The 23,325-nt window shown below is 36.7% G+C and overlaps 1 protein-coding gene across 13 annotated transcripts in view; it reads right to left on the minus strand.

Moving 5' to 3' along the window:
- Positions 1–23,325, minus strand: part of ANKS1B (ankyrin repeat and sterile alpha motif domain containing 1B) — a 1,131,483-nt gene that overhangs the window by 815,473 nt on the left and 292,685 nt on the right. For all 13 annotated transcript variants that reach the window (XM_082349568.1, XM_082349580.1, XM_082349581.1 and 10 more), the window contains exon 9: positions 8–151. In XM_082349568.1, coding sequence (XP_082205694.1) covers positions 8–151 — 144 coding nt within the window. The remainder of the gene's footprint in view (positions 1–7; positions 152–23,325) is intronic.

A 23,325-nucleotide genomic window follows, 5' to 3' on the forward strand; every position in this document is an offset into this window, starting at 1 on the left:
CCGTTACCTGTGCAAGAATGGGGAAGCCAAGGTTCCTACATCCATTACAAGGAGTTAATGCTTCCCAGAGTCCTGAGGGCCCACAAGTGTTTTCATCATCATCTTCTTCTTCCACTTCTCCTGGTGACAAATTTATTGTAGATGAAGTTCTCTGAAATTAAATTTATATTATACCAATATATTATATCAGTGTCATTTAGATATCTTAACATCAATTAAATTACATAAATTTCTTATGGTGTATGTTAGCAAGCAGAAGTCAGCTTAATTCTAGCCATAGTTATGTGGCTGTGCCATGTGAATCAGCCAAAAAACATGTATAATTCAACTCGAAGTTGAAAGTGAAAGAAAACTGAAAGTGAAAAAACTGGATGAAAAAGACTGGTAAATTACAAAGTTCGTATTGAAGAACAGGACATGGAAATGACCCAAGAAAATATAGGAATAGCAACAAATGAGAAAAATATTATGATTTATAACGCAATCAGAGAAATAGCATGAAAATACTTTATTGAAACAGGAATTGATAAAAAGCCCATTTTTTCACAATGTCACCAAAATGGTAGTCTCCTTTTTGAAAAAAAATGAGCTTCATAAAATTTTGTATTATACATATAAGAGGGGTAATACTTTTAAAATTAATAATAGGACTTTCACGTTAAACATACATATTTACTTTTACTACTTCCCAAATCCCACTTAAATGACAGCAAAACTTTTGTAAAAATGGTCTAAACCATAAGGACAAGGACAACTGGAGGGATGTTAGCAGATGAGCAATATCAAGAAAACGTTTAGATAGTGATAAACAGATGATTTAGCAAATTAATTTAGCAAACTTGAGAAAACTGAAAGCAAAGTGTCTGCAAGGAGGAATGATAAGAAGCAGATCTATTCATGATTCAACACCCTCAAAAGGGCTTAAGAATTAGAGAGACTGACTACCTGTGAAGGTGTAGGTGCTGGTGGAGCTGAAACAGAATGGAAACTCCACCTCAGCCAGCTGAGAAACTAAACCTTTACCACCTGACAAGAAATTGGAGGTTTACATTCTCATGAGGTTGAAGCAAAGGGATTATGAATTTTAAGAATCTATGAACAATAAGCCGAGGGGTGCCTTGTTAAAAACAATGAAATTAACTGAACATCTATGCAGTAAATGAAGATTCTCAACCTACCCCAGTGCCTTCCCACATTTGTCTTAGAGAACATGGCAGTTAAGTTCATATCTTCCAGGTAGGATACAAGAATATATTCCTCTCTGCAGAAATGGACCTCTCAAGAAAAGTGATCTGTACATATTTAGGAAAATGGTGGGGCGTCTATGCCTTAATGCCTACTGTGAAGCCCCCTCTCTACAAACTCCATCCACATAAACAGTTCCTAGTTTTTTAGTTAAATATGAACAAGAACACAAGGATCACCACATATTGTAAGGAAACCTTTAAAACAGGGGTCCCCAACCCCCAGAGACCCCTGTTAGGAACTGGGCCACACAGCAGAAGGTAAGTGAGCGAAGCTTCAACTGCCGTTCCCCATCGCTCGCATTACTGCCTGAACCATCCCCCTCCCCCCAATCTGTGGAGAAACTGTCTTCCATGAAACCAGTCCCTGGTGCCAAAAAGGTTGGGAACCACTGCTTTAACAGAACAAAATAAATATACAGAAAAAAGTTATAAATAATATCCTCAGAGAGACAGAAGATATTTGCATCCCTAAAACAAGAACAGAATGCTACAAAAATAAATGCATAAAATCCAACAGAACAGCTGGAAAATAAGTCACAGCAAATTTCCCAGAGGACAGAACAAAAGATCAAAAGACGTTAAAAGTTAAGAAAATTAGGGGATCAAACTAAGAATGCTTCATGTAAAGATGAGAAGAAATTGTCAAAGTAATAATGCAAGAAATTTTGTCAGAACTGAAGAAAAATTCCACATTCAAAGAGCCTGCTGAATACTCAGCAGACTGAATTTTTTTAAAAAATAGGAAAGACAATAAGTTTGTCTAAAAATATTCAGAATGTAGTGTTCACTGTACAACATTGATAGATCATGATTACTGAAGTTAGTAAAGATAGTTTACATACTGAATTGTAAATAGCACCCACCTCCCCCCAAAAGCTGTTACTTTTAAAAATAGAATATAAGACTTCATAATATGACTGGTTTTTGTATTCACATCTTAAATTTCCCTTTATCAATTTTCAATAACTGAGAAATTATGAACTTCAGTAGTCCTTCAATCAGTTACTGTCTGTAAGATACAATAATAACGATAGCTACAATCTATTGAACACTCTATTATTCATTATTTTAATTCACACAATGCTTTCAGGCAAATACTAAACTAAGGCACAGAGAAGTCAAGTAAAACCCAAGGTCACAGAGCTGGTAAGTGACAGAAAAAGGATTCTAATCCAGACTGCCTGACTCTAGAGCATGTATATGTTTGATCAATGCTGTCTACAAAAATGAACAGAATGATCAAATGGGCATCTCCTTCACCAACTAATGACCAGTCACTGGTCTGACCATCACGGTTGACACGTATGGCACTGTAAATGATTACATACTTGGCTAAGAATTATCAACATTTTATAGATTAATCAGTTTTCTTCCTCTGTCTCTTTCTCCTCCACAAAGAAAAACTCTGCTTATGTCTCTCCCCAGCTCATAAATCTCCAATTATTTCCCATTGTACAGCAAATAATATCAAAATTCCTTAATATGGCTTCAAGGTTTCATGGTCAAACTATTTTTCAGTTCTTTTTCTTACTCTATTTTACTTACCCCAGACTATAACCAAATGGAATTGTTTACCCTTTCCTAATCTGTTCCATGTTTTGTTCATGCCCCCACCTCACTTCTCCATATAGCTATTGTACTGGTTAAGAGTTTAGGCTCTAAAATTAGTCCTGGATTCAAGTTCTAACTCTCTTATTAGCCTACTTAGTAGTGTGATTTTCATCAGATATGACCACTGTCCCCCTCACTTACCTCACCTATGCAGTGGGAAAATAGTACAGTAGTACCTCCCTCAGAAATTTTTCCTGATAATAAGGTAATGAATATAAAGTGCCTGAAACATAGTAAGGTTTCAGGAAATATTAACTACTGTCTTCAGCTATTCTCTTATAATCCCATTGTTTCCTCAAAATACAGTTCAGATTTCACCTCTTACATACATTTTTCCAGATTTCCCACAAACAGAAATGATGTTGCTCTCTTCTGAATGTCTATAGCTCTTTCTGAGAGCTTGTGTATTGTGTTATTTCACACACACTTTGAGATGATAGACTGCATCATCTCTTTGGCAAAAAGCAAAAGCCTTGAAGTCAAACAAACATACATTTAAGATATACAAATAGATATACATTCTGGCTCTGCCACTTGCAAGCTGTGTGACTGAGCAAATCACATAATCTTACTAATCCTCAGTTTCCTTATCTGCAAAGCAGGCATAATAATAGTTCCTACTTGATAGGGCTGTATGCAGATAAAAGTAGTTGTTTGACAGCAACTGGTTCATAAAAAATAAACAATAAATGTTGCTTTTTTTTATTAAACTTTATCCTGAAAGAGTTGTATACACACACACACACACACGCAACTTACTTATACAACTTAATTGTAAGTTATCTGAAAGTAAACATGCCGTATTCACATTTGTATCTCTTACAATGTGTTGTGCATAACGTAATTTAATAATTATTTATTAAATAAATCATTAAATGAATTTCAAACTACCATTTTCATCTGACTACCTAGAAAATTTTACTAACATTAAGAGGTGTATATAATTGTATCACAAATCTCATTATTCTTATTTTAGTTTTATTTTATATTAACCATTGCCAATAGCATTAGCAGAAATAACAAAATTTATCAGTGGGTTAGTACTGCCTCCTAAAGTCAGTATAGAAGTTAGCTGTGTACAACCATAGTTTACCACTTCACTGGTTTACAATAAAAGATGCCTGGGAAAGATTTTATCAAACTAAATATAACCTTCAATTATATATGGGAAAGAAGTTACATGAACACACTTAAGTTCACAGTTTCCTTTATTTCAAATGCCTTTCAAATTTTTTACTGGAGATCCAATTGTGTTCCTAAAGTTCCAGATGCCAGGAAATTCTTCCACAGAACATAAACCTAAATTTTCATAGTTTGGGCCTATTAGCTTTCTGGTTAATGCATAGTAATTATGCAGAAGAAATACTGGACAAGTTCTACATTGTTTCAGAGGATAAAAGTCATAATACATAAATACTGTGGGGAGACAAATTTAAGCTCAATCAGCGAAAAATACTTCTAGAATAATTACATCAGTCTAACATTGAAGAAATGGAAGTTCCTTGTGATGTGAGATAGATATATATATATATATATATATATATATATATATATATATTATGTACATAAGAAATATATATATATAATACTAAAATTATGTTACACGAAAGTTTTATGTAAATATTTTAATTACACATATAATTGTATAATTATACACAATATATTATATCATTTTCATATATTTTATGTTAAACATAATTATGTTTATATAGTTATACATAGCATATAACAACTATGCTATATGTTACATATATAAACATAATTTTGTAATAATTATATATGGTTTATAGTTTAGAAAATGTTTTCAGATATGGAATAGCCCAATAAAGTAGGGTAGGAGTTATCCCTATTTACAAGTGAAGAAACTAAGGTTCACAATGTTACTCAATTTGCAAGGTCATCCTACAAATGAGGGCAGATTATAATACAAGTCCTCTGACTCTGGGTCCTATAATCTTTCTACGACACTACTAATTAGAAGGAAGTTTCTAATTACTAGAGCTCTTCAAAGGGATAAGAAATATTCAAGATATTCAGAATATCGCAAAGGAATTTCTGTGTTATGTTATACTTTGTAATTGATGGCCTTTAAACTCTTTTTTTTAACTCTAAAATTCTGTAAGTTTAAGCAGCTAAAGTGTATACAGTTCAGGAAAAGGATCAAGGACCAGGTATGATCCAATAGAGCCTCTTTAATCCCCATTGCTCAACTCCTGAATGCATGTCTTTAGAAACATGGTGACAGTAGGAAAAGGGAAAATCCAAGGATGTCCATGTCCTGTCCAAAAGTCCCTGGAGGAAAATCAGAAACCTAGGCTGCTCGACATAGCCAGTATATAGGAGAGCAATGTGTGAGTGGGGAAATGGGATGATGGAATGAGACAAAGCTGTCCCTCATCCTATCAGAAATGCAAAAACCAAATTAAAAAGTAGGAAATCAGCCTAATAGAACTGTCAAATGCAAAGGGACTGGGAAAACAGGCAGACTCCAGGAAGGAGGCAACCGTCAGAAATGGAGAGCAAACAAAGGAAGATCACTTGGAATAGGAGTCAGCAATCTGGACTGCAAGTCAGCAAGTCTTTTTGTCTTTGTTTTTCAAAACTGAAATTGATTCATTAATTTTTAATGAAACTTAAATACATGTTTATTGTAAAACAAATCATTCAAAATAAAAAGTTATAAAAGAGAAAGTGAAGCTTCCCTAACCTCATTCCCAATGTAAACATTCAGTGCATATCCTTCCAGATTTGTACTCTTGTCCGATGCTTTTGTCAGAATAAATTGATAAATATGCAATTGTATGCCAAAGAGTACTATTACTTTAACTTTCTATATATTTCCAACATTTCTAAAATACTCTCCACACTGTGAGCAGAGAAAAAAAATTCTTATATGAGAATGTGAAAATGTTACCCTTTTCCTTAAAAACTGGAAAAGACTATTACATAGACTTTCATTGTTCTTCGGATAAAATTCAAAATTCTTAACATGATTCAAAAGGCTGTGTATGATTTGCCCTTACCTACCTCTCTAGTTTTGTCCCATTGCCACCATTCTTCCTCCCCTTTGCTCATAACATTTAAACACACTATGCTCTTTCTCTTGAATATACCAAACTTTCTCTTATCTAGAACTTTATATAACTAAGCACATACGGTTTTCTCTTCCAGAAGCTGTTAGTTGTCTCCCAATATAACAGAACACCTAGCCCTCTTTTTCTATAGTAATAGAACCCTAACTTTTAGTTGGGCACGTGTCTGCTTTGAATACAGACCACATTTCCCAATCTCTGTCACAGCTACATGTGACCGTGTTATTAAGTTATAACCCTGGGATATAAGAAGTGTTCTTAAAGTAATGGGGCATGTCCTTCTTCCTCCCTTTCCTCCTTCTGCTGATTGGAATGCTAATGAAATGGCTGGAGCTGGCACACTCATCCTGGACCATGAGGGACCCTTGGAACTAGAGGACGTACATAGTAGAACAACAAAATAGAAGAATACTGGGTTCCTTATACTGATGAGCTCTACCATCCTTGGACTGCTCAGCTCTAAGTTTTGCAAGTGGAGTGAAATAAACTTCTTTTTAAGCCATTGTTATTTTGGATTTTCTGTTACTTGTTACTGTACCACATCCTAATAAATAAATTCCTGGAGCGCTCTCTTCTCTTGTCTTCATTGGGATTAATCTTATTTGTGTTCTAGGTATGAACTTAATTCACTCCCTTTGATAGTCCTTTTTGATGTCCCAGTCAAAATTAGTTTCCTTTCTTACACGCTTTCACGGCACCCTGATATTTTTACAGTAATTATCACAAGTAAAATGTTTACAGCCACTTATGTGACTTTGGTTCAATAACTGCTTTCCTTACTGGATTACAAACTGCATAACTGCAGAGATGTCTGTTGGTTTAGATACCACAAGCCCAGTACTTAGCACATTAAAGAACTTTCTGTTGCATATGTGTTGATTGAATAAATGAACGAGTGAATGAATGAATATCAGCTTTCCCTCAAAAATATTTTAATAATGTGAACATTCTCACCAATTCTAGGAGGCACCAATTTAACTGTAACCTTGAACTTAGTGTCCTTTATCTTCTGACTCCACTGTATTCACTTGCCCTCATTGTATTCATCCCATATTCAAACTACTGTACAACTCACCATCTATTTGATTTCATTAAAGAATGCATTTATTACCAACCATTAGTGAGCAATTTAGATTCTACCAAAAACTCTGCAGTAGAGAAGGAGAATAAGCTTTAAATTGCACAACTTAACCTCTCCTCCTCCCCAACAAATATCTGTCTCCTTGTGATGATGGCTGGGTGGAAGGGTGCTTTTATCTCCTTTGGGGTCTATTTCTTCCCACAGAATTTTTTCATCTGCTCTTCAAATTCCTCTACCTTTTATAACACAGAGCAATGTAACTCTAGTATACACCTTATCTCCAAACTTGCACAGCCAATCTCATTACACAGGTGATCTTACTCAAGGGTTATTAATTTTTTTCAATTAGAAAGTCAACAACAAAAAAGCTATATCAATGATTTTTTATAATGCTTTGAAAGTTGGGGATCTAAGGGCTTACTGGGACACTGAGAGAGGAGGGAAATTGTAAAATGTTAAGCTGGTTCATTTATACCATAACTACAACAGTGCCAATGATCAAACCAATAAAGGTCACTGATCGCTTTATTCAAAAAGCAGAAGACTCGTTTATCTTAAGTTCAGTCCTGACAAAGAGATCACACGCCACAATTTCATATATTAGAGATGCTCAGAAAGACTAGTGTCAAATACAATATTTTCATCAGCTTATTAACACTAAACCTCTGCTTAAAATTTTCTGAAGATAACTCCAATGTTACCCTATACTATCTTCTCACCACAGTCATTTGCTCCAAGTTAGTGAAATTCACAAAATATGCAATATTTAAGTCTTCTGAAAAACGAAATTTCTCTCAGATTTATTTGCAGTCACCTATGAATCCTAAGATGCATTTATATCTGCAAGGAAAAGGAAGGAAGAAAAAAAACAAGTCTTTATACCAATAAGTACACTGAGTCCACCTCCTAGCATCCACACACCAAAATAATATTACTGTGCATGGTGATATTTTAAACTTGGGGATTTGCCAGTATTCACATTTATTGAAAGACAGAATTGCTATTAAAGCAAGTATTTTAGTTGCAAGGAATACTGAAGAATAGATTAAGGAGAGCTGTTCTCTTTAATAGTACATGAGACATTCATCGTAATTCCTCTAAAATGCTCAGTTCCAACACACTGTGTCCCCACCTGCTACCTCTTTACATAGCCAACATTCTTCCCATAATCATCTGGGAAACTTCAAAGAAGAATGCATTTGGTTTGCTCTTCTACTTTAATACAATCAATTTGTATGTTCTTATTATCTTTTAAAACTTTCGTTCATTTATCTGACTCTGGCTTAATAATACTGTTTATTATTGCAAAATTAGAAGTCTAAACTGATGTCAGGTTTATGTGCAAGAGGTCAACACTAATTTCAAAAATGTTAAGGCTACTTTAGAAAGTTGACTCAAGCTTATTTTTTCAGCAAGACTTAGTATAAGAGGCAAAATATGCAACTTTTGGAAAATAAACTGTCTTTCATGACAGTTCATTTTATATAACAAATACTATTTTTCAAATAGTTTCTTTTTAAAATCAAATTTATTAAGCTATTATTTGCATACATAATATGCACCCATTTTTAATGTACAGTTTGATAACTTTTGAAAAAACATACACCTGTGTAATCATCACCACAAATGGTTACCTTATACTCATTCCCTGTCAGTACTCACCTACCCCGGGCCCCAGAAATCTTTTTCTGTCACTCTATTAGACAAGTCTTTTCTAGAACTTCACAAAAATAGAATCATGATGTATACACTTTAGGTCTAGCTTCTTTCGCTCAGCATAATGTGTTTGAGATACATCTCTATTTTTCATGTATCAGTAGTTTATTCCTTTTTAATACACAGTAGTAGTCCACTGTATAGATATATCAAAACTTATTTATACATTCTTCCTTTGATAGACATCTAGGTTGTTTCCAGTTTGGGGCCATTATGAATAAAGTTGTCATGAACATTCATGTATAATTTGGTATGTGGACATAAGATTTTGTTTCTCTTGGTTAAAAACCTAAAATGTCAGGTTACATGGTAAGTGTATCTTAAACTTTTTAAGAAATTATCAAAATGTTTTCCGAAGTATTTGTATCATTTTACATTCCCATTAGAGTTCTAGTACCTCCAAATTCTTGGCAACACTTAATTTAGCCATTCTAACAGATGTGTAGTGCTGCCACACGGTGCTTTTAATTTCCATTTCTGTGATTGCCAATGTGTTAAGTATCTTCTCCTGTGCTAGGAGGCCATACACATCTTTTTTGCGTGAAATATCCTTTCAAATCCTTTGTCTATTTTTAATTGGGTTAATTTGACTTCTTACTGTTGAATAGTAATAGGTTTTTTAATTCAACAACGGCTTTGTTCTTTTTAGAGCCGTTTAAGGTGCACAGCAAAATTGAGAGGAAGGTATAGATTTCCCGTATGCCCCATGCCCCTACACATGCAAAATTCCCCTCTTTATAAACATCCCCCACCAGAGTGGTACATTTGCTACAATTGATATTAATGAACCTACACTGATATACTATAATCACCCAAAGTCCATAGTTTATATTACAGTTTACTCTTGTACATTCTAAGTGTTTAGACAAATTTATAATGACATATATCCATTATTATGGTAACATACAGAATATTTTCACTGCCCTAAAGACCTATGTTCCACTTATTCACCCTCTGAACCCAACCACTGTTCTTTTTTACTGTCTCCATAGGTTTGCCCTTTCCAGAACGTCATAAAGTTGTAATCATACAAAATGTAGCCTTTTCAGACTGGCTTCTTTCATGCAGTAACATGCATTTAAGGTTCCTCTGTGTCTTTTCATGGCTTTATAACTCATTTCTTTTCAGTTCTGAATAATATTCCGTTGTCTGGATGTACCACAGTTTATCCATTTACCTACTGAAAGACATCTTGGTTTCTTCCAAGTTTTAGCAATTATGAATAAAGCTGCTATAAACATCCTTGTTCAGGTTTTTGTGTGGACGTAAGTTTTCAACTACTTTGGGTAAATACCAAGAAGCAAGATTGCTCTGGATCATATGGTAAGAGTATGTTTAGTTTTGTAGTTACTGTCTTCCAAAGTGGCAGTACCATTTTGTATTCCCATCAGCAATAAATGAGAGTTTCTCTTGCTTCACATTTGAGCTCCACATCTTGTGCCAGCATTTGGTGTTGTCAGGCTTCTGTATTTTGACCGTTCTAGCAGTTGTGTAATGGTATTTCATTGTGTTTTCTGTGGGTTTTTTTTTTTTAATTAATTTATTTAATGGCTGTGTGGGTCTTTGTTGCTGTGCACGGGCTTTCTCTAGTTGTGGCGAGCGGGGGCTACTCTTCGTTGTGGTGCGTGGGCTCAGCAGTTGTGGCTCGCAGGCTCTAGAGTGCAGGGTCAGTAATTGTGGCGCACAGGCTTATTTGCTCCGCAGCATGTGGGATCTTCCCAGACAAGGGATCAAACCCGTGTCCCCTGAGTTGGCAGGAGGATTCTTAACCACTGCACCACCAGGGAAGTCCCTCATTGTGGTTTTAATGTGCATTTCCCTCATAACATATGATATGGAGCATCTTTGCATATGCTTATATGCCATCTGTATATCTTCTTAAGTGAGGTGTCTGTTAAGGCCCATTTTTTAGTCAGGTTGTTTGTTTTCAAACTGCTAAATTTTAAGAGTTCTTTGTATATTACGGATAACAGTCCTTTATCAGATATATGTTTTACAAATACTTTCTCCCAACCCCAGGCTTATCTTTTCTTTCTCTTGACCCTTTCACAGAGGAGAAGTTTTAATTTTAATGAAGTTCACTTATCAATTATTTCTTTCATGGTTCATGCTCTTAGTATCGAATCTAAAAAGTGATAACCATAACCAAGGTCATGTAGATTTTCTCCTATGCTATCATCTAGGAGGTTTATAGTTTTGCCTTTTGCATCTAGGTCTATGATCCATTTTGGGTTAATTTTTATGAAGAGTGTAAGGTCTGTGTCTAGATTCATTTTTCAGCATTTGGATGTCCAGAGTTTTACGAGTTTTTCTTAAAAAATACTCTATATTCTGGGCATACATCCTTTGTGATATTTATGTAATATCTAAAAAATATACGCCTACCCCAAAGTCACAAAGATAGTCTCCTATATTTTCTGTTTAATATTGCTATTTTTACATTTCTGGTCTTTGAACCACATTGAGTTACTTTTCACAAACAGTATGAGATAAAGGTTGAGGCTCATTACATCTCCACAGAAGGTATTTTTGTTATTGGTTTTGTGTATCTGTTTTTCTGTGTGTGTATCTGTGTGTTAAATATACCTGGTGAGTTTGTTTTCCAGGGCAGAGAAGTTAAATTGTTTATTAGGTTTTTATAGGTTGTAACAAGCCCTGATACAATTTTCCAGGTCTGCGGTCTTGATTTATAATTGACTCATGCTCAGGATAAGTTTAGATTTAGGTTACTTTCTAATCCTAAATGCATCTTCATCAATTTTGCCTGTCACAGTGAAAATGACTGTGTGCATACTTGACAGAAGGAGAGTCTGGATGAAAGCTTCAGAAACAAACCTTTGAGGTTAATCCTCCACCTAAAGGCCCAACTTTGACCCAGTGGATTTAAAGTGAAATTAAAATAAATACTACTATCTGAAATATATCCTTTCTCAGGGGTAACAGCTGGTAAAAGGAGAGATCTATGCCTAACTTAGATTTACATTTCTAGTATCTAGAGTAGTATGTATTGTGTATTATGTGCTCAAGAGCACCAGTAAATGCTTTTTTATTGAAATATTTCACTAATTTACACTAGCAAAGGAAATAAAAACAAATCACGTTTTCCTAAAAAAAAAAAAACCTACCTTTAATAACCAGCTTAATAATGCTAAGTGTTTTTAAAACCTCTTTATTGAGATAAATTTTTTAAATAAAAAAAGAACCTCCCAAATGCACCAGGACAAGTTCAAAAACATGGCAATATCCTGGAGCCTGAGCAACATTCTTACCATCTGCCAGCATTTGACCAACTCTCCCAGATCCAAGATCAAACATCTGAATTGAAATGCCTAAGCCATATCCTGTCTAGCCAAAGCATTAAACTCATACTAGTTGGTCATCTGTCTGGGATACTAATGTGGCAGGAACCCAGGACAATCAAAACGTCAGCAATTTCTGATTTACCAGATGCTACTGTTGATTCATTCCCCAATGTTCCACCTTGATCATCCTAATGGTGAACTAATTTCATCTAGAAGAAAAAAAATTTTTCTGCTCCTCAGCTATGGATTTCCATCATCTGAAAACTCCTTTCAAGTACACACAACTCTGACCAAACAAACTACTCCAAACAGACCTTACCTCATACCATTAAATCTGTCGCTTACAGAACCTCGGAGTGCCATCCTGTCAAAGCCTCTTCCTGGGGAAGCCTGCATCTAATAACTGGTCATTGAAGTCCAGCCACCTCCTCCACACCTAGGACAACTGTGAAGGGCCACCTAAGTTTCAGATCTCCCTGTGATGTTGGTCAAGCAGTGAGACCATCCAGTGGGCTGCAACTACATCCTCTCCAATGAGGTCTGAATCACAATCTTGTGGAGAGGAGCACTCTTCCAAATTTGTCCTCCCTTAGGTACTCTTCCTCAGCCATAAAATACACTTATATGTTGTTTCACATCTTTATAATTACTCCCATCATAGCTTAATTAACATGTTATGTTACACTTTGCCTGGGTGAATTACTGTGTGGCATCTGTCTCCTAATGTGACCCATTTAGTAAGGATAGCTCCAAGTATGCACCATGGCTGAAAGCAAAAAGCAATGAAGAGTGCTGAATCCTTAAAAGTTTAATTAGCTACTTAAAAGCAGACTGAAGAACTGGAGATTTTCACACCAAGAGATATATTATTTAAGGTACTTACAAGTACAGCCCTTGGCCGGTGTCTGAGAACTTGGATTTCTGAGGAAGCACCATCACTCTGACAGGAGCAACTCACCATACCTAGACTGTTTGTGAAAACAATGATTTATGTTGACCATCTGGTTTCCTTCTGGAAGTCTCAAATTTTGATACATGCTAGGTAGAGGGTGTCTACATGACTAGCCCCCAATAAAAATCTGGGATCTGAGTCTTTAACGAGCTTCCCTGGTTGGCAACATTTCACAGTGTTGTCACAACTCATTGCTCGGAGAAGTAAGTGCATTCTGTCTGACACCACTGGAAGAGGAGCCTTAGAAGCATGTGCCTGCTTTCCTCCAAACTTCATTCCATGCACTTTTTCCCTCGTCTGATTTTTCTGTGTAGTCTTTCACTGTAATAAATCATAATTGTGAGTAGAATTATTTCCTGAATCCTGCAAGTCCTCCTAGTGAATTATCAAACCTGGAGGTGGTCTTGGGGGACCTTCAACACAGAAACATAGGTAAGGAATGATAAGAAAAGAAAAGGGAAAGGTTGAGGCAAAGACACAAATAAACCTTAAAATAAGAGAAGAATGCATTATAAAATTTAAATCATTTTTGGAAGTCTCTAAGAGCCAAACCCATTTTACATAAAATCAAATTACTGCTTCAATCACAAAATTGGAGAAACTGGACATATATACAGGAAAAAAAAATTAAAAGGAAGTCAGAAAACTTGGTATATCAAAAGAACTGAGAACACTGGTCTAGCCTAAAAACAGTTAATCCTAGATAATAAGCCCAAGCAGTGGGTTCAGAGGAAATAATCAAAGACAGAATAGAAGAAAACTTTCCAGAATCAAGAAACATCAGGTCTACAGCAAAAGCCTCAAAAAATGAATGGAAAAGATCCATATCTAGACATATTGTGGTAAAATCTCTTAATTCTAAGAAAAAAGAAGTTCTTCAAGCTTTCAGAATGTGCATTCACATTGCCTACTGCACCAGTCAGAATTCTCAGATGCAAATATCAGAAAATGATTCTGGTTAAATAAAGCAGAAAATACAGTTATGTAAATATTGGGTAGCTCTCAGAATCAATGACAAAGAAGCCTAAAAAATCAGACTCTGAGAGGAGCTTCAAGATGGCGGAAGAGTAAGATGTGGAGATCACTTTCCTCCCCACAAATACATGAGAAATACATCTACATGTGGAACAACTCCTACAGGACACCTACTGAATGCTGGCAGAAGACGTCAGACCTCCCAAAAGGCAAGAAACTCCCCACGAACCTGGGTAGAGCAAAAAAAAAAAGAGACAAAAGAATAGGGACAGAACCTGCACCAGTGGGAGCAAGCTGTGAAGGAGGAAAGGTTTCCACACACTGGGAAGCCCCTTCGCAGGCGGAGACTGAGGGTGGTGGAGGGCGGAAGCTTCGGAGCCACAGAGGAGAGTGCTGCAATAGGGGTGCGGAGGACAAAGCGGAAATATTCCCGCACAGAGGATCAGTGCCGACCAGTACTCACCAGCCCGAGAGGCATGTCTGCTCACCCACTGGGATGGGTGGGGGATGGGAGCCGAAGCTCAGGCTTCCGAGGTCGGATCCCAGAGAAAGGACTGGGGTTGGCTGTGTGAACACAGCCTGAAGGGCGCTAGTACACCACAGAGAGCTGAGAGGGAGTCCGGAAAACAGTCTGGAGCTGCCAAAGAGGCAAGAGACTTTTTCTTGCCTCTTTGTTTCCTGCTGCGTGAGGAGAGGGGATTCAGAGCACCGCTTAAACGAGCTCCAGAGATGGGCGTGAGCCATGGCAATCAGTGCGGACCCAAGAAACGGGCATGAGACACTAAGGATGCTTCTGCAGCCATCAAAAAGCCTGTGTGCAAGCACAGGTAACTGTCCACACCTCCCCTCCCAGGAGCCTGTGCAGCCCGCCACTGCCAGGGTCCCGTGATCCAGGGACAACTTCCCCAGAAGAACACACAGCGCACCTCAGGCGGGTGCAACATTATGCCAGCCTCTGCCGCTGCAGGCTCGCCCCGCACTTGGTACCCTTCTCTCCCCAGAGCCTGAGTGAGCCAGAGCCCCCGAATCAGCTGCTCCTTTAACCCCGTCCTGTCTGAGCGAAGAACAGACGCTCTCAGGAGACCTAAATGCAGAGGCGGGCCAAATCCAAAGCTGAACCCCAGGAGCTGTGCGAACAAAGAAGAGAAAGGAAATTTTCTCCCAGCAGCCTCACGAGGAGCGGACTGGATCGCCACAGTCAACTTAATGTGCTATGCATCTGTGGAATAAGTAAACAGACAACGAATCATCACAAATTGAGGAGCTGGACTTCGGGAACAATGATATATATTTTTTTCCCTTTTTCTCTTTTTGAGTGTGTATCTGTATGACTCTGTGTGTGATTTTGTCTGTATAGCTTTGCTTATACCATTTCTCCTAGGGTTCTGTCTATCCGTTTTTTATTTTTATTTTTTTTCATTTAAAACATTTTTTTTCTTAAAAATTATTTTCTATTTTTTATTTTAATACTTTTATTTTATTTATTTAACTTTATTTTATTTCATTTTATTTTATCTTCTTTCTTTTTTTCTTTTTTTTCCTCCCTTTATTCTGAGCCGTGTGGAGGACAGGCTCTTGGTGCTCCAGCCAGGTGTCAGGGTTGTGCCACTGAGGTGGGAGAGCCAAGTTCAGGACACTGGTCCACCAGAGACCTCACAGCTCCACATAATATCAAACGGCAAAAATCTCCCAGAGATCTCCATCTCAACGCCAAGACCCAGCTCCACTCAATGACCAGCTGGTGACAGTGCTGGACACCCTATGCCAAACAACGAGAAAGACAGGAACACAACCCCATCCATTAGCACAGAGGCTGCCTAAAATCATAATATGGCCACAGACACCCCCAAACACACCTCCAGACATCGACCGGCCCACCAGAAAGACAAGATCCAGCCTCAGCCACCAGAACACAGGCACTAGTCCCCTCCACCAGGAAGCCTACACAACCCACTGAACCAAACTTAGCCACTGGGGACAGACACCAAAAACAATGGGAACTACGAACCTGCAGCCTGTGAAAAGGAGACCCCAAACAAAGTAAATGAAGCAAAATGAGAAGACAGAGAAACACACAGCAGATGAAGGAGCAAGGCAAAAAGCCATCAGACCTAACAAATGAAGAGGAAATAGGCAGTCTACCAGAAAAAGAATTCAGAATAATGACAGTAAATATGACCCAAAATCTTGGAAGTCGAATGGAGAAAATACAAGAAACGTTTAACAAGGACCTAGAAGAACTAAAGAGCAAACAAACAGTGATTAACAACACAATAAATGAAATTAAAAATTCTCTAGAAGGGATCAAGAGCGGAATAACTGAGGCAGAAGAACAGATAAGTGACCTGGAAGATAAAATAGTGGAAATAACTACTGCAGAGCAGAATAAAGAAAAAAGAATGAAAAGAATTAGGACAGTCTCAGAGACCTCTGGGACAACACTAAATGCACCAACATTCGAACTACAGAGGTCCCAGAAGAAAAAGGGAAAAAGAAAGGGACTGAGAAAATATTTGAAGAAATTATAGTTGAAAACTTCCCTAATATGGGAAAGGAAATAGCTAATCAGGTCCAGGAAGCACAGAGAGTCCCATACAGGATAAATCCAAGGAGAAACACACCAAGACACATATTAATCAAACTATCAAAAATTAAATACAAAGAAGAAATATTATAAGCAGCAAGGGAAAAACAACAAATAACACATAAGGGAATCCTGAAAAGATTGAGAGCTGATCGTTCAGCAGAAACTCTGCAAGCCGGAAGGGAGTGGCAGGACATATTTAAAGTGATGAAGGGGAAAAACCTACAACCAAGATTACTCTACCCAGCAAGGATCTCATTCAGATTTTATGGAGAAATTAAAACCTGTACAGACAAGCAAAAGCTAAGAGAATTCAGCACCGCCAAACAAGCTTTACAACAAATGCTAAAGGAACTTCTCTAGGCAGGAAACACAAGGGAAGGAAAAGACCTACAATAACAAACCCAAAACAATTAAGAAAATGGTAATAGGAACATACATATCGATAATTACCTTACATGTAAATGGATTAAATGCTCCAACCAAAAGACATAGACTAGCTGAATGGATACAAAAACAAGACCCGTATATATGCTGTCTACAAGAGACCCACTGCAGACCTAGGGACACATACAGACTGAAACTGAGGGGATGGAACAAGATATACCATGCAAATGAAAATCAAAAGAAGGCTGGAGTAGCAATACTCATATCAGATAAAATAGACTTTAAAATAAAGAATGTTGCAAGAGAGAAGGAAGGACACTACATAATGATGAAGGGATCAATCCAAGAAGAAAACAGAACAATTATAAATATACATGCACCCAACATAGGAGCTCCTCAGTACATAAAGCAAATACTAACAGCCATAAAAGGGGAAACTGACAGTAACACAATCATAGTAGGGGACTTTAACACCCCACTTTCACCAATGGACAGATCATCAAAAATGAAAATAAATAAGGAAACACAAGCTTTAAATGATACATTAAACAAGATGGACTGAATTGATATTTATAGGGCATTCCATACAAAAACAACAGAATACACTTTCTTCTCAAGTGCTCATGGAACATTCTCCAGGATAGATCATATCTTGGGTCACAAATCAAGCCTTGGTAAATTTAAGAAAATTGAAATCGTATCAAGTACCTTTTCCGACCATAACGCTATGAGACTAGCCATCAATTACAGGAAAAAATCTGTAAAAAATACAAACATATGGAGGCTAAAGAATACACTATGTAATAACCAAGAGATCACTGAAGAAATCAAAGAGGAAATCAAAAAATACTGAGAAACAAATGACAAGGAAAACATGATGACCCAAAACCTATGCGATGCAGCAAAAGCAGTTCTAAGAGGGAAGTTTATAGCAATACAATCCTACCTTAAGAAACAAGAAACATCTCAATTAAACAACCTAACCTTACACCTAAAGCAATTAGAGAAAGAAGAACAAAAAAACGCCCAAAGTTAGCAAAAGGAAAGAAATCATAAAGATCAGATCAGAAATAAAGGAAAAAGAAATAAAGGAAACGATAGCAAAGATCAATAAAACTAACAGATGGTTCTTTGAGAAGATAAACAAAATTGATAAACCATTAGCCAGACAAATGAAGAAAAAAAGAGAGAAGACTCAAATCAATAGAATTAGAAATGAAAAAGGAGAAGTAACAACTGACACTGCAGAAATACAAAGGATCATGAGAGATTACTACAAGCAACTATATGCGAATAAAACGGACAACCTGGAAGAAATGGACAAATTCTTAGAAACGCACAACCTTCTGAGACTGAACAAGGAAGAACTAGAAAATATGAACAGACCAATCACAAGCACTAAAAATGAAACTGTGATTAAAAATCTTCCAACAGATCAGGAAACTTACACAAGCCTCTTAGATAGCCTCATCCACCAGAGGGCAGACAGCAGAAGCAAGAAGAACTACAATCCTGCAGCCTGTGGAACAAAAACCACATTCACAGAAAGAGAGACAAGATGAAAAGGCAGAGGGCTATGTACCAGATGAAGGAACAAGATAAAACCACAGAAGAACAACTAAATGAAGTGGAGATAAGCAACCTTCCAGAAAAAGAATTCAGAATAATGATAGTGAAGATGAGCCAGGACCTCGGAAAAAGAATGGAAGCAAAGATCGAGAAGATGCAAGAAATGTTTAACAAAGACCTAGAAGAATTAAAGAACAAACAAACAGAGATGAACAATACAATAACTGAAATGAAAACTACACTAGAAGGGATCAACAGCAGAATAACTGAGGCAGAAGAATGGATAAGTGACCCGGAAGACAGAATGCTGGAATTCACTGCTGCAGAACAGAATAAAGAAAAAAGAATGAAAAGACATGAAGACAGCCTAAGAGACCTCTGGGACAACATTAAATGCAACAACATTCGCATTATAGGGGTCCCAGAAGGAGAAGAGAGAGAGAAAGGACCAGAGAAAATATTTGAAGAGATGATTGTCGAAAATTTCCCTAACATGGGAAAGGAAGTAGCCACCCAAGTCCAGGAAGTGCAGCAAGTCCCATACAGGATAAACCCAAGGAGAAACACGCCAAGACACATAGTAATCAAATTGGCAAAAATTAAAGACAAAGAAAAATTCCTGAAAGCATCAAGGGAAAAACGACAAATAACATACAAGGTAGCTCCCATACGGTTAACAGCTGATTTCTCAGCAGAAACTCTACAAGCCAGAAGGGAGCGGCATGATATACTTAAAGTGATGAAAGGGAAGAACCTACATCCAAGATTACTCTACCCAGCAAGGATCTCATTCAGATTCGATGGAGAAATCAAAAGCTTTACAGACAAACAAAAGATAAGAGAATTCAGCACCACAAAACCAGCTCTACAACAAATGCTAAAGGAACTTCTCTAAGTGGGAAACACAAGAGAAGAAAAGAACCTACAAAAACAAACTGGAAACGATTAAGCAAATGGTCATAGGAACATATATATCGATAATTACCTTAAACGTGAATGGATTAAATGTTCCAACCAAAAGACACAGGCTTGCTGAATGGATACAAAAACAAGACCCATATATATGCTGTCTACAAGAGACCCACTTCAGACCTAGGGATACATACAGACTGAAAGTGAGGGGATGGAAAAAGACATACCATGCAAATGGAAAACAAAAGAAAGCTGGAGTAGCAATACTCATATCAGATAAAATAGACTTTAAAATGAATGTTGCAAGAGACAAGGAAGGACACTACATAATGATCAAGGGATCAATCCAAGAAGAAGATATAACAATTATAAATATATATGCACCCAACATAGGAGCACCTCAATATATAAGGCAACTTCTAACAGCTATGAAAGAGGAAATCGACAGTAACACAATAATAGTAGGGGACTTTAACACCTCACTTACACGAATGGACAGATCATCCAAAATGAAAATAAATAAGGAAACAGAAACTTTAAATGACACAATAGACCAGATAGATTTAATTGATATTTATAGGACATTCCATCCAAAAACAGCAGATTACACTTTCTTCTCAAGTGCGCACGGAACATTCTTCAGGATAGATCACATCTTGGGTCACAAATCAAGCCTCAGTAAATTTAAGAAAATTGAAATCATATCAAGCATCTTTTCTGACCACAACGCTATGAGATTAGAAATGAATTACAGGGAAAAAACCATAAAAAACACAAACACATGGAGGCTAAACACTATGTTACTAAATAACCAAGAGATCACTGAAGAAATCAAAGAGGAAATCAAAAAATACCTAGAGACAAATGACAATGAAAACATGACGATCCAAAACCTATGGGATGCAGCAAAAGCAGTTCTAAGGGGGAAGTTTATAGCTATATAAGCCTACTGCAGGAAACAAGAAAAATCTCAAATAAACAATCTAACCTTACACCTAAATGAACTAGAGAAAGAAGAACAAACAAAACCCAAAGTTAGCAGGAGGAAAGAAATCATAAAGATTAGAGCAGAAAAAATGAAATAGAAACAAAGAAATCAATACCAAAGATGAATAAAACTAAAAGCTGGTTCTTTGAGAAGATAAACAAAATTGATAAACCATTAGCCAGACTCATCAAGCAAAAGAGGGAGAGGACTCAAATCAATAAAATTAGAAATGAAAAAGGAGAAGTTACAACAGACACCACAGAAATACAAAGCATCCTAAGAGACTACTGCAAGCAACTCTATGCCAACAAAATGGACAATCTGGAAGAAATGGACAAATTCTTAGAAAGGTATAACCTTCCAAGACTGAACCAGGAAGAAATAGAAAATATGAACAGACAAATCACAAGTAATGAAATTGAAACTATGACTAAAAATCTTCCAACAAACAAAAGTCCAGGACCAGATGGCTTCACAGGTGAATTCTATCAAACATTTAGAGAAGAGCTAACACCCATTCTTCTCAAACTCTTCCAAAAAACTGCAGAGAAAGGAACACTCCCAAACTCATTCTATGAGGCCATCATCACCCTGATACCAAAACCACACAAAGATACTACAAAAAAAGAAATTACAGACCAATATCACTGATGAATATAGATGCAAAAATCCTCAAGAAAATACTAGCAAACAGAATCCAACAGCACATTCAAAGGATCATACACCATGACCAACTGGGGTTTATCGCAGGAATGCAAGGATTCTTCAATATATGCAAATCAATCAATGTGATACACCATATTAACAAACTGAAGAAGAACCGTATGATCATCTCAATAGACAGAGAAAGCTATCAACAAAATTCAACACCCATTTATGATAAAAACCCTCCAGAAAGTAGGCATAGAGGGAACTTACCTCAACATAATAAAGGACATATGTGACAAACCCACAGCCAACATCGTTCTCAATGGTGAAAAACTGAAACCATTTCCACTAAGATCAGGAACAAGACAAGGTTGCTCACTCTCACCACTATTATTCAACAAAGTTTTTCAAGTTTTAGCCACAGCAATCAGAGAAGAAAAAGAAATAAAAGATATCCAAATCGGAAGAGAAGTAAAGCTGCCACTTTTGGCAAATGACATGATACTAATACATAGAGAATCCTAATGATGCTACCAGAAAACTACTAGAGCTAATCAATGAATCTGGTAAAGTTGCAGGATACAATGTTAATGCACAGAAATCTCGTGCATTCCTATACACAAATGAAGAAAAATCTGAAAGTGAGATTAAGAAAACACTCCTATTTACCAGTGCAACGATAAGAATAAAATACCTAGGAATAAACCTACCTAAGGAGACAAAATATCTGTATTCAGAAAATTGTAAGACACTGATGAAAGAAATTAAATATGATACGAATAGATGGAGAGATATACCATGTTCTTGGATTGGAAGAATCAACATTGTGAAAATGACTATACTACACAAAGCAATCTACAGATTCAATGCAATCCCTATCAAACTACCACTGGCATTTTTCACAGAACTAGAACAAAAAATTTCACAATTTGTATGGAAACACAAAAGACCGCGAATAGCCAAAGCAATCTTGAGAAAGAAAAACGGAGCTGGAGGAATCAGGCTCCTGGACTTCAGACTATACTACAAAGCTACAGTAATCAAGACAGTATGGTACTGGCACAAAAACAGACATATAGATCAATGGAACAGGATAGAAAGCCCAGAGATAAACCCATGCACATATGGTCACCTTACCTTTGAAAAAGGAGGCAAGAATATACAATGGAGAAAAGACAGCCTCTTGAATAAGTGGTGCTGGGCAAACAGAACAGCTACATGTAAAAGAATGAAATTAGAACACTCCCTAACACCATACACAAAAAGAAACTCAAAATGGATTAAAGACCTAAATGTAAGGCCAGACACTATAAAACTCTTAGAAGAAAACATAGGCAGAACACTCTATGACATAAATGACAGCAAGATCCTTTTTGACCCACCTCCTAGAGAAATGGAAATAAAAACAAAAATAAACAAAGGGGACCTAATGAAACTTAAAAGCTTTTGCACAGCAAAGGAAGCCATAAACAAGACAAAAAGACAACCCTCAGAATGGCAGAAAATATTTGCAAATGAAGAAACAGACAAAGGATTAATCTCCAAAATTTACAAGCAGCTCATGCAGCTCAATATCAGAAAAACAAACAACACAATCCAAAAATGTGCAGAAGACCTAAATAGACATTTCTCCAAAGAAGATATACAGATTGCCAACAAACACATGAAAGAATGCTCAACATCATTAATCATCAGAGAAATGCAAATCAAAACTACAATGAGATATCACCTCACACTGGGCAGAATGGCCATCATCAAAAAATCTACAAACAATAAATCCTGGAGAGGGTGTGGAGAAAAGGGAACCCTCTTCCTGTGTTGGTGGGAATGTAAATTGATACAGGCACTATGGAGAACAGTATGGAGGTTCCTTAAAAAACTAAAAATAGAACTACCATAGGACCCAGCAATCCCACTACTGGTTATATACCCTGAGAAAACCATAATTCAAAAAGAGTCATGTAACACAATGTTCATCACAGCTCTATTTACAATAGCCAGGACATGGAAGCAACCTAAGTGTCCATCAACAGATGAATGGATAAAGAAGATGTGGCACATATATACAATGGAATATTACTCAGCCATAAAAAGAAACGGAATTGAGTTATTTGTAGTGAGGAGGATGGACCTAGAGTCTGTCATACAGAGTGAAGTAAGTCAGAAAGAGAAAAACAAATACAGTATGCTAACACATATATATGGAATCTAAGGAAAAAAAAAAAAGTCATGAAGAACCTAGTGGCAAGATGGGAATAAAG

This window comes from Balaenoptera borealis, assembly GCF_965194805.1.
Source record: "Balaenoptera borealis genome assembly, chromosome: 13".
NCBI lineage: Eukaryota > Metazoa > Chordata > Mammalia > Artiodactyla > Balaenopteridae > Balaenoptera > Balaenoptera borealis.